A 14,043-nucleotide genomic window follows, 5' to 3' on the forward strand; every position below is an offset into this window, starting at 1 on the left:
CTCTGGAAACGGTAAGGTGCCTAGTTTCTGCTCACTGCCCTGCACCAGGTCCTTCCCACCTGAATCACAGAGAAGGGTGGGCTCAGCCTTGACCCCGTGCCCCATGCTAAGCCTGACACTGCACGCAATTACCGACTCCTCACCACAAACTGTGAGGTTGCAGTTACCAGTTGCCATCAAGTCGACTCCAACTCATGGTGACCCGTGTGTGTTAGAGTAGAACTGTGCTTCATAGTGTTTTCGATGGCTGGTTTTTCGTAAATAGATCACCAGGCCTTTCTTCCAAGGTGCCTCTGGTGGATTCCAACTTTCAGTTAGCAACCAAGCACGTTAACAATTTGCACCACTCCAAGGTCACTATTAATGTCTCCATTGTACAGATGAGAAAACTGAGGCTTGGAGAAATGAAGTGACTGCTCAGAGCCCCCAGCAAGGAAGTAACAGAGCTAGACACTACCAAGTCTGACTCCAAACTGCTCTCCACCTGAATTCATTCATTCCTGCATGCATTCCGCAGATACTTCGGAGCTTCGACTATGAGCGGACTTGTGCTAACCAGGGTAGACAGTGGTGGGTGTGCCGTCATTGTCCCTGCCCTCAAGGAGCACATACTCTGGTGGCAAAGACCGGCACCCACAGCTAACAAGGCAGTGAGTGCTGATAACAGAGGGAAGTTGAGGGGCCTGGGGAACAGTCGTAGTGGAGTCAGGAGCAGCTTCCTGGACCTAGAAGCTGAGAGGGGGCAGGCAGGTGACAGGGAGAAGAAGAGAAGGTGTCTGGGCAGAGGGACCACCCAGAGCAAAGACCAGGAGGCGGGAGAGCTGAGAACGGAAGCAGGAGGGTCTCCCACCCCTCGACATCACGCACCCAAGGTCAATCAACAGGGTGACAGGGCACTCCAGCGACCTGACTTTGATTCCATTTGGGTTAAAAAAGAGAAGGAAAAAAACTAACAACCCAACCACCTGCTCCCTGCCTGGTGCCTGGGAAATCTAATAAAACTGCCAGCTCCTCTCAAGCCCAGATAAAAGGAACCGGCCCCAATTCCAGCCGTAATTACATTTGACTCACAAAATGGTCTCAAAGGGAGACTGGGACCTGAGCGGGCGCCTGGGTGGGAGGAGCTGGCATCCCTGGCTGAGCCAGAGCCTAAGTTCCTAGCGGTCACAGGGTGTCCGCTGATAGCCCGTGGCCACTGATAGCCTGTGATAATGACTTGTCCTCCCGCACCGGCTGCACACTCACTCCCACAATTGATGTGGGCCCCATGCTCTCTTCCGAAAGGTCACTGCGGGCTTCCGCCTCCCGCGCAACAGCTGTTTCCCTAGTCAGCGAGCGCACACCTGTTAGTCTTTTTCTAATGGACCATCCATCACTCCTGCAAGCATTTTTCTGGGAGAGAGAGACAGCGAGCAGAAGAGACAGACAGACAAATATAGACAGAGTGAGAGACCGTGGGGAGGCGGGTGTGTACAAAGAGATAGAGCAGAGATGAGAGAGATGGACAGAGATTCGAAAGACAGACGGATATAGACACTGAGGCAGAGAGGCAAAGGCAGGGTGTGGGGAGACTGAGAGACCTAGAGAGAGCCAGAAACACAGACAGAGAGAGAGCCGGAGACACGGAGAGCCAGAGACACAGAGAGCCAGAGACACACAGAGAGACAGAGACATAGAGAGACAGAAACACAGATACAGACATACGAAAGGACCCATAAAAAGGCACTCTGGGAGTCAGACAGACAGACAACAGAGAGGCCAACAGAGATGGCAGAGACCCACCCTGTGAAAGAGGTGGCTGGGGGCAGAGAAAACTCAGGTCACCAGAGGCAGGAGGCTAGAGAGTAGGTGAGGAAGAAAGGTCAAGCAGGGGCAGGGCAGGGGCACCACATCCTTGCCTAGTGCCCGGCTTGGGTGGCCCATGATGGCCTGGCCTCCGGCCATTTCTGCAGGGATAGACAAAGCGTACTGGGCAGGGGTCTCTAAGCTGGCCCCTGGCACCTGTCCAGCCCAGCACGCTCCTCCTCCTTCCTGGAGAGCAAGGTGGGAGGCCTGGTGTCACCTGGAGTCCACTAAGTGTGACTATCCTCCTGGGTGGGGCTGAGTCTAGGGGAGAAGTTGGTACTCCATCCAGGGCTATCGGGGGAAAGCAGGGAGTCAGGATACTGACAGCAGCAGTGCTGGTTAACTGCCTCCCAAGGGCCTGGACAGCTACATACTTTCCATGCATCCTCTCATCTAAGCCTCAAACAACCCTTTATTATCCCCATTTTATAGATGGGGAACCTGAGGCTTAGAGAGGAGAGTGGCTGCCCAGACCCATGGGCAGTCAGTGGTGGAGTCAGACCTCAAACCCAGCTCCCCTCCCTCTGGTCCCACCTACCTCCCCATGGCCCGTACTGCCTTCACCTGCCCCACTTTCCTGAATTGAAGCTCCAGTTTGACACAGCCATTCCCCTACTTACAAATCTTCTGTGGCTCCCACCGCCCTGAGGATAAAGCCTACACTAAAGCCTAGCCTCCTGGCTTGCTGGCTGTCTGTCCTGCCCATGTGTATATCCTCCCAAGGGCTCAGGACCCTTCTGGGGAATGCCAATGTTCCCAGTCCCTGAGTCTGTCTCTCCTCTCCATCTAACCGATGAACTCCTAGTCATCCCTCAGGATCCATCGACAGTGTCACCACCTCCGGCAAGCCTTCGTTGACTGCAATCCACCTTGGTGCCTCCCTCTCCCCTGGAGCCCACAGAGCTGAAATGTCAGGCTAAGCCACCCCGTCCTCCTCTGCCCGGGAGAATATACCAGTCCACTGACTTTAAATCAAACCAAACCAAACCCGTTGCCGTCGAGTGGATTCCAACTCATAGCGACCCTATAGGACAGAGTAGAACTGCTCCATAGGGTTTCTGAGGAGCACCTGCCGACCTTTTGATTAGCAGCCATAGCTCTTAACCACTGCACCACCAGGTTTCCAAGTGACTTGGGGGCCTTGAATGCAGCCCCGTGGAGGCTGGGCCAGTAGACGTGCCCCTATCTGGGGTCAGCTCTGTCCTGGGAGGCTCCCTGCACCCCTGCCCGAATGCCTAGTCAGCAGATCCTCTGCTCTTGGTTCTCCTACTTTGCGACCTGAGCCAAGGAACAGCACCCAAGGCCACCCTCCAATTCCAGGGCAGGATAAGGATGCAGGGAAGCCTGGCCCAGCTCAGGAGAAGTCACAGCCTGGAAGAGTAGGTGATGGCAGGGAAGAGGGAAGGCTGTTCCCAGGAGCCATGCCTTCTGACCCATGCCTCCCTGTCTATTGGCTTCCTGTAACCTCCACTTCAACCTGCCCAACGCTGACCTCAGCTCTTGGAGCCAGTTTTGCCAGGCCCTCACCACGTCACCCTGGGCAAGCCATTTCACCTCTCTGAGCCTCAGTTTCCCCACCTGCCCAGTGAGGCTAGGACACCCTCTGTGCCTACCCCATAGGACAACCATGAGGCTCACACAAGGTAGCAATGTGATGACGCAGTGACAAGAGATGATGACAAAGGAACCTGGCCTCCCCTAGGAGCCCCCAGGCAGCCTGAGTGAACTGACCTCCCTGCTTCCCATGCAGTCTCACAGTCACGGGGACTGTTCGGTGCTGCCCTCCTCCCTGCCTGGCCGAAGCCCCCTTCACCTGCTACCTTCTCCAGGCCGCTCCCTGCATCTGCCACCTCAAGGTGAGCGAGCTGGCTCCCGGTGACATAGGATCCTTCATGATTTAGGCAGCGGGGACCACCAGTGGCCACGGACACCTGCAACCTCACCTCCGTACTCTCATCTGAGTACCCCGTGACCAGGCAGGGCCAACCAACCCACTTACAGATGAGCAAGTGGAGGCTTGTATAGGAAAACCATGCCCAGGCTTCCCTGACCCCGGGCCTGGGCCTCTGCCTTACCCTGCATGCTCGCCACCCTCAGCAGCACACAGAGCTCCCTGAGGCCAGGCTGGAAAGTGGGCAGGTGGGACCCCTGTGACAGCTCCCCCACATCAACACCCCTGCAGGACGAGGGCTGCATGAGTGGCCACCTGGCCGTGGCACTCAGACTGTTGTAGCTGTTAGGTGCCGTCATGTCGATTTCAACTTATAGCAACCCGATGTACAACAAAACGAAACACTACCTGGTCCTACGCCATCCTCACAATCGTTGTCATGCTTGAGCCCACTGTTGCAGCAACTGGGTCAATCCATCTCCTTGAGGGTCCTCCTCTTTTTCCATGACCCTCCACTTCACCAAGCATGACATCCTTCTCCACGGACCAGTCCTTCCTGATAACATGTCCAAAGTATGTGAGATGATGTCTCGCCATCCTTGCTTCTAAGGAGCCTTCTGGCTGTACTTCTTCCAAGACAGATTGGTTCATTCCTCTGGCAGTCCGTGGTATAGTCAATATTCTTCACCAGCACCTAATTCAAAGGCATCAGCTCTTCTTGGGTCTTCCTTGTTCATTGTCCAGCTTTGGCATGCATATGGGACGATTGAAAACACCATGGCTTGGGTCACGCACACCTTAGTCCTTAAAGTGTTATCTTTACTTTTTAACACTTTAAAGACATCTTTTGCAGCAGATTTGCCCAATGCAGTACATCATTTGATTTCTTGACCTACACAGAGCTGAGGACATGGTGCTAAGTACCAGTTGACAGTAGGCACCAAGCTTCGACCCCTCACTTTTCCTGCTGTCCCCCACCCCCGTGTCCCGCTCAGCGGCCCTGGATCACCTCTCCCCACAGGCGCCACCTCAGACAGGGGTGCTCAAAATAAATATGGGGGTGGATCGCTTGTCACCAGTGGTGTCTGAGAGCAGGGAGAGTGGAGTAAAAATACCAGCGGGCCCACGAGCAGGCCCTGTGCAGAGCCCAGGCAAACAACCGCTGCCGTTCAGAGCAGCCTTAAAAAGAATGTGTTTAAAATCCTCCTTCCCCCTCACTTTTTCTTTAATTAATTAATTTTCGGAGACTTCAGACAGAAGATGATAAACTCGCCCCAGCGGTGGGGGCGGAAGGACCAGGCGAAGGATTCATTGATCAGTCCTGGTTATTGAGCGCCTACTATGTGCCAGGCATCTCGATGCATGGAAGCCTCCAGCTGATCTGTCAGAAGGGGGTGGATGGCCCGTTCACAAATGGGAACACCAGCTGAGGGACGCCACATAGCTTCCCAAGGTCATCCCACTGGTCAACAGCAGAAGCAGGGATGGAACCCAGACTGCGGGGGAGCAATTTTATCTCTGAGCAGCAGTGTTGAGGGGTTGAGGGGTGATGATACTGGCTTCCAGGGTGGTTGTGAGGACGTGATGGCACTGCCCTAGCTCAGGACCTGGCGCTTAGTAGGTGCTCAGTAAACGGCAGCCGATCCCTATGAGGGGAAGGGCACCACGGGAGGCACCTGCCTCACAGATGAGAAAACCAAGGTCAACGAGCAGAAGACTTAGCAGTGAGAACGGCCTCCCTCACAATGGTGGGGGCTGCCGGGAAAAATATGGTTCCGGAACCACACAACGCCTACAGTGCTGGAGAGCAGAGGCACCACCAGCTCTAAGGTGAGATCAGGCGGTGTGTGGCAATGGAGAGAGAGGGCACAGGCTAGGCCAAGGGAGAGGCTGGGCCCAGAGGACAGAGGTGCCCTGGCCTTGCTGGGCCTGGGTGACACAGCAAGGGCCAGTAGTAAGCCGGTAAACAGGCCTCTGACACGTAGCCTGGATTTGTAGTGTATGCCAATTTCCATGGTATAAATACTCCCACCACGGCCAATTTTAAGCTTGTTGTAGTTAGGTGCCATTGAGTCGGTTCTGACTCATAGCAACCCTACGAACAACAGAAGGAAACACTGCCCAGTCCTGTGCCATCCTCACAATCGTTGTTATACTTGAGCCCATTGTTGCAGCCACATGTCAGTCCATCTTGTTGAGGGTCTTTCTCTTTTTCACTGGCCCTCTACTTTACCAAGCGTGATGTCCTTCTCCAGGGACAGATCCCTGCTGATAACATGTCCAAAGTACATGTGACACAGTCTTGCCATCCTTGCTTCTAAAGAGCAACCAAACCAAACCCAGTGCTGTCGAGTCGATTCGGACTCATTGCGACCCTATAGGACAGAGTAGAACCTGCCCCATTGAGTTTTCAAGGAGTGCCCGGCGGATTCAAACTGCTGACCCTTCGGTTAGCAGCAGTAGCACTTAACCACTACGCCACCAGGGTTTCCAAGGAGCAACCAGCTTGCAAAATTTTGAAGTGTTTGAAAACTGGTTCTCACAATCTAGTTTGAGCAGGCCGCCAGCCGGGACAGTGCCCAGGCTCTGGTGTAGCAGAGCTGTGACAGGCCTCTCTTGGTGCTGCCCTACCCAAACTAGCCACAGCACTCTAAAAGCAGCTGTTCTCTAGGGGGCGGCTTCCCCAGGAGTGCCGGCCCAGCCAGGCCTCCACCCCTAAGCAGACTGGGGCCAGGCAAAGGCCAGAGGCTGGCCTCCAGGTGAGTGAGCTCTGTAAAGAAGGGCCCCACCAGCCCTCCCCAGGGACCGTTTTAATTAAGCTGGAATGGCTGGCAAACCAGCAGCTCCAGAGTGCGGCAGCCCCAGGGGCCGCATTTAAGTTAATTGAATGGAGCTTGCACTTGGCAAGCTAATGAAGAGGGAAATGAGAGTGTGGCCCACAGCAGGGTGCAGCCAGGGTGGGTGCGGGCTCTGCAGAAAGAGGGCAAAAAAGAGGCAAGGAAAGGCAATGCCAAAATCCTCAGTCCTGTGGGGTAGTCAGTCTTGCCACAGAAAGATGTGGGTTCAAATCTGACCCCTGACTGGCTGGGGGATCTTGGACCAGTGACTTCCCTTCCCTAGACCTCACGGTCACCAGCTGCAAGATGGGGGTGCCTTCATGGGGATGGGGTGCAGGTTTAGGGAGGGAACCTACCTAGGGTCTGGTTTTTGTTCCTGTTAGTTGCCGTCAAGTTGATTCCAATTCATGGTATGCAGAGCAGAACTGCTTCATAGAGTTTTCAAGGCTGTGACCTTTTGGAAGCAGATCACCAGGCCTGTCTTCCAAGGCACCTCTGGGTGGATTTGAACTACCAACCTTTCTGCTAGTAGTCGAATGCTTAACTGTTCTCATCACCCCGGGACTCTAGGGTCTGATAGGAGCCAAAAAATGGTGTTTTTACAAACAAAGCCAGGACTGGACTTGTTATTCAGGCTGTCAACCCTGGGTGTGACCTATGAACTGACATCGATACTAACCCCCCCCTTTAAGCCCTCTCCATCCTGTGTCCCACAAATACCCTCCTTTTGTATACCCCCTGGTGTTCTTGCCACCTCTTAGAAGCTTCCCTGTCCCACAAACTACCTCCACTCTGGCTACATCGTCTCTGAACCCCTTTCACTTCTAAATGCCCTGTGGCCAGGGGCCTGGGCACACCGTTCAACTCAGCCAACACCCCCATGCACCCCACGCACTCAGAGTCAAGGACAGAAGAAGCCACAGGCTCAGTCAAGGAGTGAGATGGGAGAGCCCTTACAGGGCCACCTCGGACCACCCCAAGTGCCAGGGGCCGTGGGGGCGTGGAGGAGCCAGGAAGGGCACGTGCATGCCGGGTGCCAGGGCAGGAGGTGGCCCCATCTCCTGGTGAAGATACGCGGCAGGCAGATCACAAAGGCCCTTGAATGTCGAGTGGAAAGGTCCAGGCCGTGTCCTAGGGAGAAGGGGAGCTATGGATGTTCAGGAGCAGAGGAGAGCCCTGCCAGACTGGCCCTCTGGAAAGCCCATTCTGGCTGTTTTAGGGAGGTCAGACAAGAAAGGTCACATGGAAAGATGAGGAATGAAGGTTAGATTTGGTAGGGACTGGCTGTGGGTCCACTGGTGTCCAGGCTGTGTGGCTTGGGGGGAAAAGACCAATCTGACTCCCACCTAGCCCTATCGCAGCTTAACTCATTCACTCATTCATTCATTCATTCACTCATTAATCAGATACCCTGAATGCCTCCCTCCTCTGTGCCTGGCCCTGGTCTGGGCACCAAGGTCACCTGGATGACTCAGACCCAGTGAAGTCAGGGGGACAGGGAGACAGTTGCACGATAGGTGCTCAACAAGCCCAGGCTGGATGGGGCCGGCAGGGGCCTGGGCACCCAGCCCTCCCCTCTGCCCCCCACTCTGCCAGCCACCCACCCACCACACTGGCCTGCTCATGGTGCTCGATGCCCATGCTGACTGTGTTCACCAGGATGGCCATCATGATGCCCCGGTTGAAGTACTTGCTGTCCACAATGCCCCGCAGCTTCGCACGTGTCTCCCTCCACACGTCCCCACACAGCTGGGCTGCCCCATCCGCCTGCTCCTCCTCGTCCTCCTTGCCCAGCCCCGAGGAGGCCCCGTCTTCGCTGCTCCGGGTCCCGTCCCCCTCTGCCTCATCCGAGCCCCTGCCTGAGCCCCTGGAGCCTGAGCCCTCCTGGCCCGAGTCAGTGCTGCCCAGGCCCGAGGGCTGCCGGCCAGCCTCACGCTGGCAGCGGGGACAGCAGGCAGGGTCGGAGGCCAGCATAGCAGAGATGGGCTGCACCAGTGTGTGGGGCGTCGGGTCCAAGGGGCTGTGTCTTGGGCACAGCTCTGAAAGGCAAACAGAGAGCAGGGTCAGTGTCCACACTGGGGCAAGCTTAACTTGGGGCCGGCTTGAGGGTCTCAAGGAGGTAGCCTTCACACCCACACACACCGGCCCTGCCTGACCCTGGAACACAACCTGTGTGTGCCCAGAATGAGCCTGGCATGGAGCCAGCCCACCTGGAGCCAGAGTGGCCGGGAGCTTTTCTGGACGTTGGTCTGCCCTATGTAAAAGGGGGCTGGGAGTGCCACCTCCCAGGGTGATTGTGATGATGTAGTTAGTCGATACTTGGAGGTGTCTGGAACAGTGCCTGGTGCACGTAGTAACTGTCACTGCTTCATCACTTCCTGGGTTAGTTATTGAATAGGCCCTCCTGGAACCTTAGCCCCTCCCCATGGCCCTGCTTGCTGATGTCCTGGGGTTTGGGGAAGGGGTAGGAAGGGGCTTCAGAAAGATCTAGGCAGGTGGGGAAAACGGGGGCGGACATCCCCTCAGAGGAAGCCAAGGTGACCTCGGTGGTCCTCACTCTTCCTGCCATATATAGACTTGCTGCTTCCCAGGGAAGGAAGGAGGCACAGAGCCCCAGGGCAGGGGGCAAGCTCTCATCTAGAAGCCCCTGGACTCCCCTCCACAGGAGTGGTCAGTCGGGCTGTCGCCTGGGAGAGCAGGCGGGAGGGCTGTGGGTAGAGATTTCATCCCTCCAGGCCAGGAGTGCTGTGAGAAGCCTGTCATCTGTGAACCATTGCCAAAAGGCTTCTCTGTGGGTGGTGGGACTGAAGCTGGTTTTATTTCTTCTTTATATTTTTCTGTATTTTCCTAGAGTAAACATGTTTTGCTTGTATAAGCAGGAAAAAAATAATATTCAAGGAAAAGAAAAGTATGGACGGCCTACCCTTCATGTCCACATTGGCCTCCAAATATCTCCCAATGCCCCGAACAAGGCCCTTCGGCTCCCTCATGCCCCTGGAGCTGGGGGTCTGGTCCACCTCAGTCTCTGGAGGATGGGTCAAAGCCCTTCCCACCCTGGGCCTCACTTCACCCACCTGTACGCAGGGCTGTGTTCCTGACACCTGTTTCCTAGGGAAGGGAGGAGGCACGGAGGCCCAGAGGCCAGGGGGCCAAGACCTCCTTCTAGAAGCCCCCCTCCCAGGACTTCCCCGCATACATGTTCCCAGGAGGGGGTAGTAGGCGGCAACAGGAAGCCCCTCAGCATAGACACCCTTCCCCTGCGTCATCCAGGAACGCTGGGTGCCAGCTGTGCCCAGACCCCAACTCCTCCGGCCACGTGCTAGGCCAGCCCACAGGCCACCTGGAGCCTCCTCCAAGGCCAAGCCTGATGGCTGGCACCCGAGGAGGTGGGCGGCAGCTCTGCGGATGAATTTTCCTGCTTGCCTCCCAGTAATCTCGAATTCCCAGAACACGAGAGCTGAGAGATAAGGACTTTTCAGAGCAGGGCCTGGGGTGGCTAACTCCCACTGCGCATGCGCACGTGCTGGGAGGGATCCTCTTATCCCCACTTTACAGGTGAGAAGCCCGAGGCCCACACAGTCCTCTGACGGTCCATGATCCCGAGCATCTGACACTGACACTGACACTCTCTGTGCAACCTTAAGTGAGTCCCTTCCTCTCTCTGGACCTTAGTTTTCCCATCTGAAAACTGGGGAGAAATATTCCTCACTCTGCTTCCCTCTCAGCACTGCTTTCTGGAACCGATGAGAAAACCAATGAGAAAGCCTTTTCCAAGCCTCAGGGACTAACTCAGAAACAACCACAGACCACAAAGTGGCGCATGTCCCCAACACACCCACACACCTGGGGGGCAGCCCCATGGGTCCCTTTATTTCAAGGGCCCCACATCCCTCCACGACTCAGGTACGCTAGCAAGTTGGGAAGTGGCAGCAGGAACCAAGAGTGGGGAATTTAGAGTGTTACAAGACTGAGATCAGAAAAGTGCTCATTTCTTTTGGGCGTAACCCAGGGGCAGAGCCCACACGGGGCAGTGAGATTCTCACTGGGCAAGGGCCGTGTCTGAGCTGCCACACCCCCGAGCTAGCCCTGGCAGGCCTAGCTAGGATGGGGAGAAGGGAAGGGGGCAGAAGCCATGAGGGCTGGCAGCCACAGGGGATTGTAATGAAAACACCTGAGCGTGTAATGAAGATGTGGAGCTCGGAACTTATGGGCTTTTCTCTTGTTCAGGGGAGATATGCCCTGGTGGCACAGTGGTTAAGCACTTGGCTGCTAACTGAAAGGCCGGCGGTTTGAATCCACCAGCTGCTCTGAGTGAGAAAGATGTGGCGGCGGTCTGCTTCCGTAAAGATTAAAACCCAGCCCAGATTACGGCCTAGAAAACCCTGTGGGGCAGTTCTACTCTGTCCTGTAGTGTTGCTATGAGTCAGAATCAACTCTACAACAGTTGGTATGGTTTTGGGGAGATAGGAAACCTTTGCAAACGCTGTCCTTTCGGACCCTTGTGTTTACTGCACACAATGCCTGCGTGGGGGCCAGGGTTGGCAGGAGGCAGGGCTACTTACTGTAGTGCCTGGGCTCCTTGGCCTGGGGCCCAGGCTTGGTGGGGCTGGGTGCCCCCGGGGCCAGGGCCTGGCGCCGGCTCTGCAGAGCCTGGTAGAGGCCCAGGGCACGGCGCTTGGCCTTGCGCAGGATGTGGCAGACGTACTGGAAGATCTCCTCATAGCAGTCGCCCGGCTCAGCATAGCTGGCCACTGTACTGGAGGACAGGTAGCGCTGCCGCTGCTCCAGCATCAGCCGGTGCTCCCGCTGCTTGGTCTCCGAGAACTGGGTCGCTATGACAACGAGGCACAGGTTGATCATGAAGAAGGAGCCCACCTGTGACCAACGGGAGGAGAGGACAGGCACAGGGATAGAGGGGGACAGGGCACAGGAGAGGTGGAGACGGAGTGAGGGGCCAGCAGGTAGACACAGGGAGAGCGAACCATGGAGAGAGACAGGGAGGGATCAGACAGAGAAGCAGAGAGACGGTGGCAGAAATGAAGAAAGAGAGGGATGGGGACAGACACAGCAACACAAAAAGACCAAACAGAGGGAAAAGGCCAGAGCAGGAAGAGACGGTCGGGGATACAGAGAGACAAGGAGAGACCCCGAGAGAGAGTGAGGCAGGCTCAGAAGGGACAGGCATGGGAGAGGGGGCACAGAGCGACAAGGAGGGAGCAGCAGAGGAGGAGGCAAGGGTGGCGGGGCCCAGAGAGACAGAGAGGCACAGAGACACAGATAGGGACAGGAAAAGATCACTGAGGCCTCGCTCTGCAAGAAGAGGGCCCCGGGGATGGCGGTGGCCCAGGCCCCAGGCCCGGCTCCCCTCAGCCCTGACCACAGCTGCTATCCTATCCTGCCTGGGACATCAGTACTGAGACTGGGGGGTGCAGGGTGGAGGCCACACAGCCCCTCCCGGCCCCTCAGGCCTGAGTCCTACCTCAGCCCTGCCCACTCTCTGGCCTTGACCCCAGGCCTCAGCTGGGCCTCCGGACAAGAGCAGAAGTTTCCCTCAGAAAGGATTTCCTCCATGGCTTTCTTTGTGCTTGGATGGGGAGGGCAGGACAAGGCTGCCTCAGTTAGTACTAAGGGTCCTGCCACCTTGTGTTGTCCCCAGGTGGTAGCCATGGCTGGGGTCCAGGGAACAGACCCCCTGCCCCCCTCACCACCAAGGTCCACCCCAGGCAAAGCCTGCCCTGCCCTGATTTCCCCAGCGCAGGCCCCTCCCAGGAGGTTGCTGAGCCTGAGTGGGCCAGAAGAGTGTGGCTTTTCATTCTTTTCCAAGCTGCCTGTCGGGAAGCCCTGCAGGCAGAAGCCCCAGTCTGCTGACTTACCTTCCTCCTCCCCCGACTCCTAGCATGTCTGGGGACCTGGTATGCTGGAGGTATGATGGAGGGGAAAGCCTGGCCCAGACGACTCTGGGAAAACCCCCTGCCTCTCGGGTAAGAAGATGCATCACTGGTTCCCTCTCTCTCACTCAGTCATTTCTATAACAAGCATCTCCTGGAGACCCTCAATGCACCAGGCCTGTGGGAGGAGTCACAGACCCCGGCCCCACGGAACTCACACCTGTCAGGCTTCTATCCTAGCCCTGCCTCCGCTGGGCAGGTCCCCATCCCCTCTGGTCCTTCATTTCCCTATCTGTAAAGCAGGAGGCTTGGCAAGATGAGCTTAGGACTTTTCCAATTAGAAGGTGCACCGGGGCTGTGGGTGTGAGGGCCAAGGACTGCTCACCAGCTGTGCAGCCCAGGCCAGGCACCTGATCTGTCTGGGGCTCAGGGTCCTCCCTGTGCAGGCCACACCCTGCAGGGCCAGGGTTGTGGGGCAAAATAACTGCATGGTTGTTCAGGCTCTGCTCTCTGGAAGAACTCTGCACCCTTGGCCTCCCACTGGCACCCTTTCTCCTGGGCCACAGCCACCTGAGACCCAACAGTACCAGCTGTACCAGGAGCAGGTCACATTTACTGAGCACTCACTACGGGCCAGGGGCTGCACACACTTTGGGCACTGTCTCATCTAGTCCCCCAGAGCCATACGCTAGGTGCTGTCACTGTGCCCCACTTCACGGGGAGTCTCGAGAGCTCAGGGGCCTGCCCAAGGTCTACTCCAGACCCCCACCTTTAACTCCACCAGGAGAACCCCTTGCCAACCCCCTCCCTGGAATTCCAGGCTCCTTAAGCCACCCCCATGGTTTTCAGTCCCCCCACTGCAGAGCTCTGTCTGGCTGCAGGGTCTCTGTGAGTTGCTCCCCACCCAGAAGCCTCTTCCCGTGCTGCCCCCTGAGCCTCTAAGGCTCTGGCATAACCTCCTCCAGGAAGCCCCCCACTTCCCCATCCCTCCTCCAGGCTGGGCCGGGGGCCTTCTCTGGGCTCTCCAGCCTCTGCCGTGGTACCAAAGACACTGTGTGGTCACTGGCTGCTGGCAGCTCATCCTACGAGCCTGTGAGCTCCCCGAAGGCAGGGCGGTGCCTGACTCTGCTCTGTTCCTAGCACTTAGTTCAGGCCTGGTGCAGAAAGTGGGCTTCCCTGAATGCTCCAATGTACAGATAAGCGTGTGAATGGATGGGGAGGCCGAAAAAAACCTGGGCCCCTCTCCTTTTATCTGGGGCGTCTCCTCATGAGCCAATGTCCCAGTCTCCCCAGAAGAGTATCACAGCTGCGTCAACAGTAGATGCATCTCAGGTCACCGGCCAGCTTGTCCTGACCCCCAGGTAAAGGTCCCACCAGCCCAGGAGGGGGCGCTGCCCCAGAGGGCCAAGCGCCCCCTCTCCTGCCACCAGGAACACAGTGAGCCCAGCTCTGTAGCGGCAGGAGCCAGCCGCACTCTCCAGGGCATGAATCACCTTGACATTTGGGTACCATGCCTTGGCTGAAGCTGCAGTCAGGCATGACAAGGGGATGAGCTTGGCTCGGGGAGATGGTGCGGGGGGCA

The 14,043-nt window shown here is 56.8% G+C and overlaps 1 protein-coding gene across 1 annotated transcript in view; it reads right to left on the reverse strand.

The window, feature by feature from the left end:
- CACNA1I (calcium voltage-gated channel subunit alpha1 I) overlaps positions 1-14,043 on the reverse strand; it is a 190,780-nt gene that overhangs the window by 38,554 nt on the left and 138,183 nt on the right. Inside the window, exons 9-10 of the mRNA XM_064283506.1 lie at positions 11,136-11,448; positions 8,191-8,612 (exon numbers count right to left, since the gene is read on the reverse strand). Coding sequence (XP_064139576.1) covers positions 8,191-8,612; positions 11,136-11,448 — 735 coding nt within the window. The remainder of the gene's footprint in view (positions 1-8,190; positions 8,613-11,135; positions 11,449-14,043) is intronic.

The sequence above is a fragment of the Loxodonta africana genome, chromosome 4 (genome assembly GCF_030014295.1).
Source record: "Loxodonta africana isolate mLoxAfr1 chromosome 4, mLoxAfr1.hap2, whole genome shotgun sequence".
Lineage (NCBI taxonomy): Eukaryota > Metazoa > Chordata > Mammalia > Proboscidea > Elephantidae > Loxodonta > Loxodonta africana.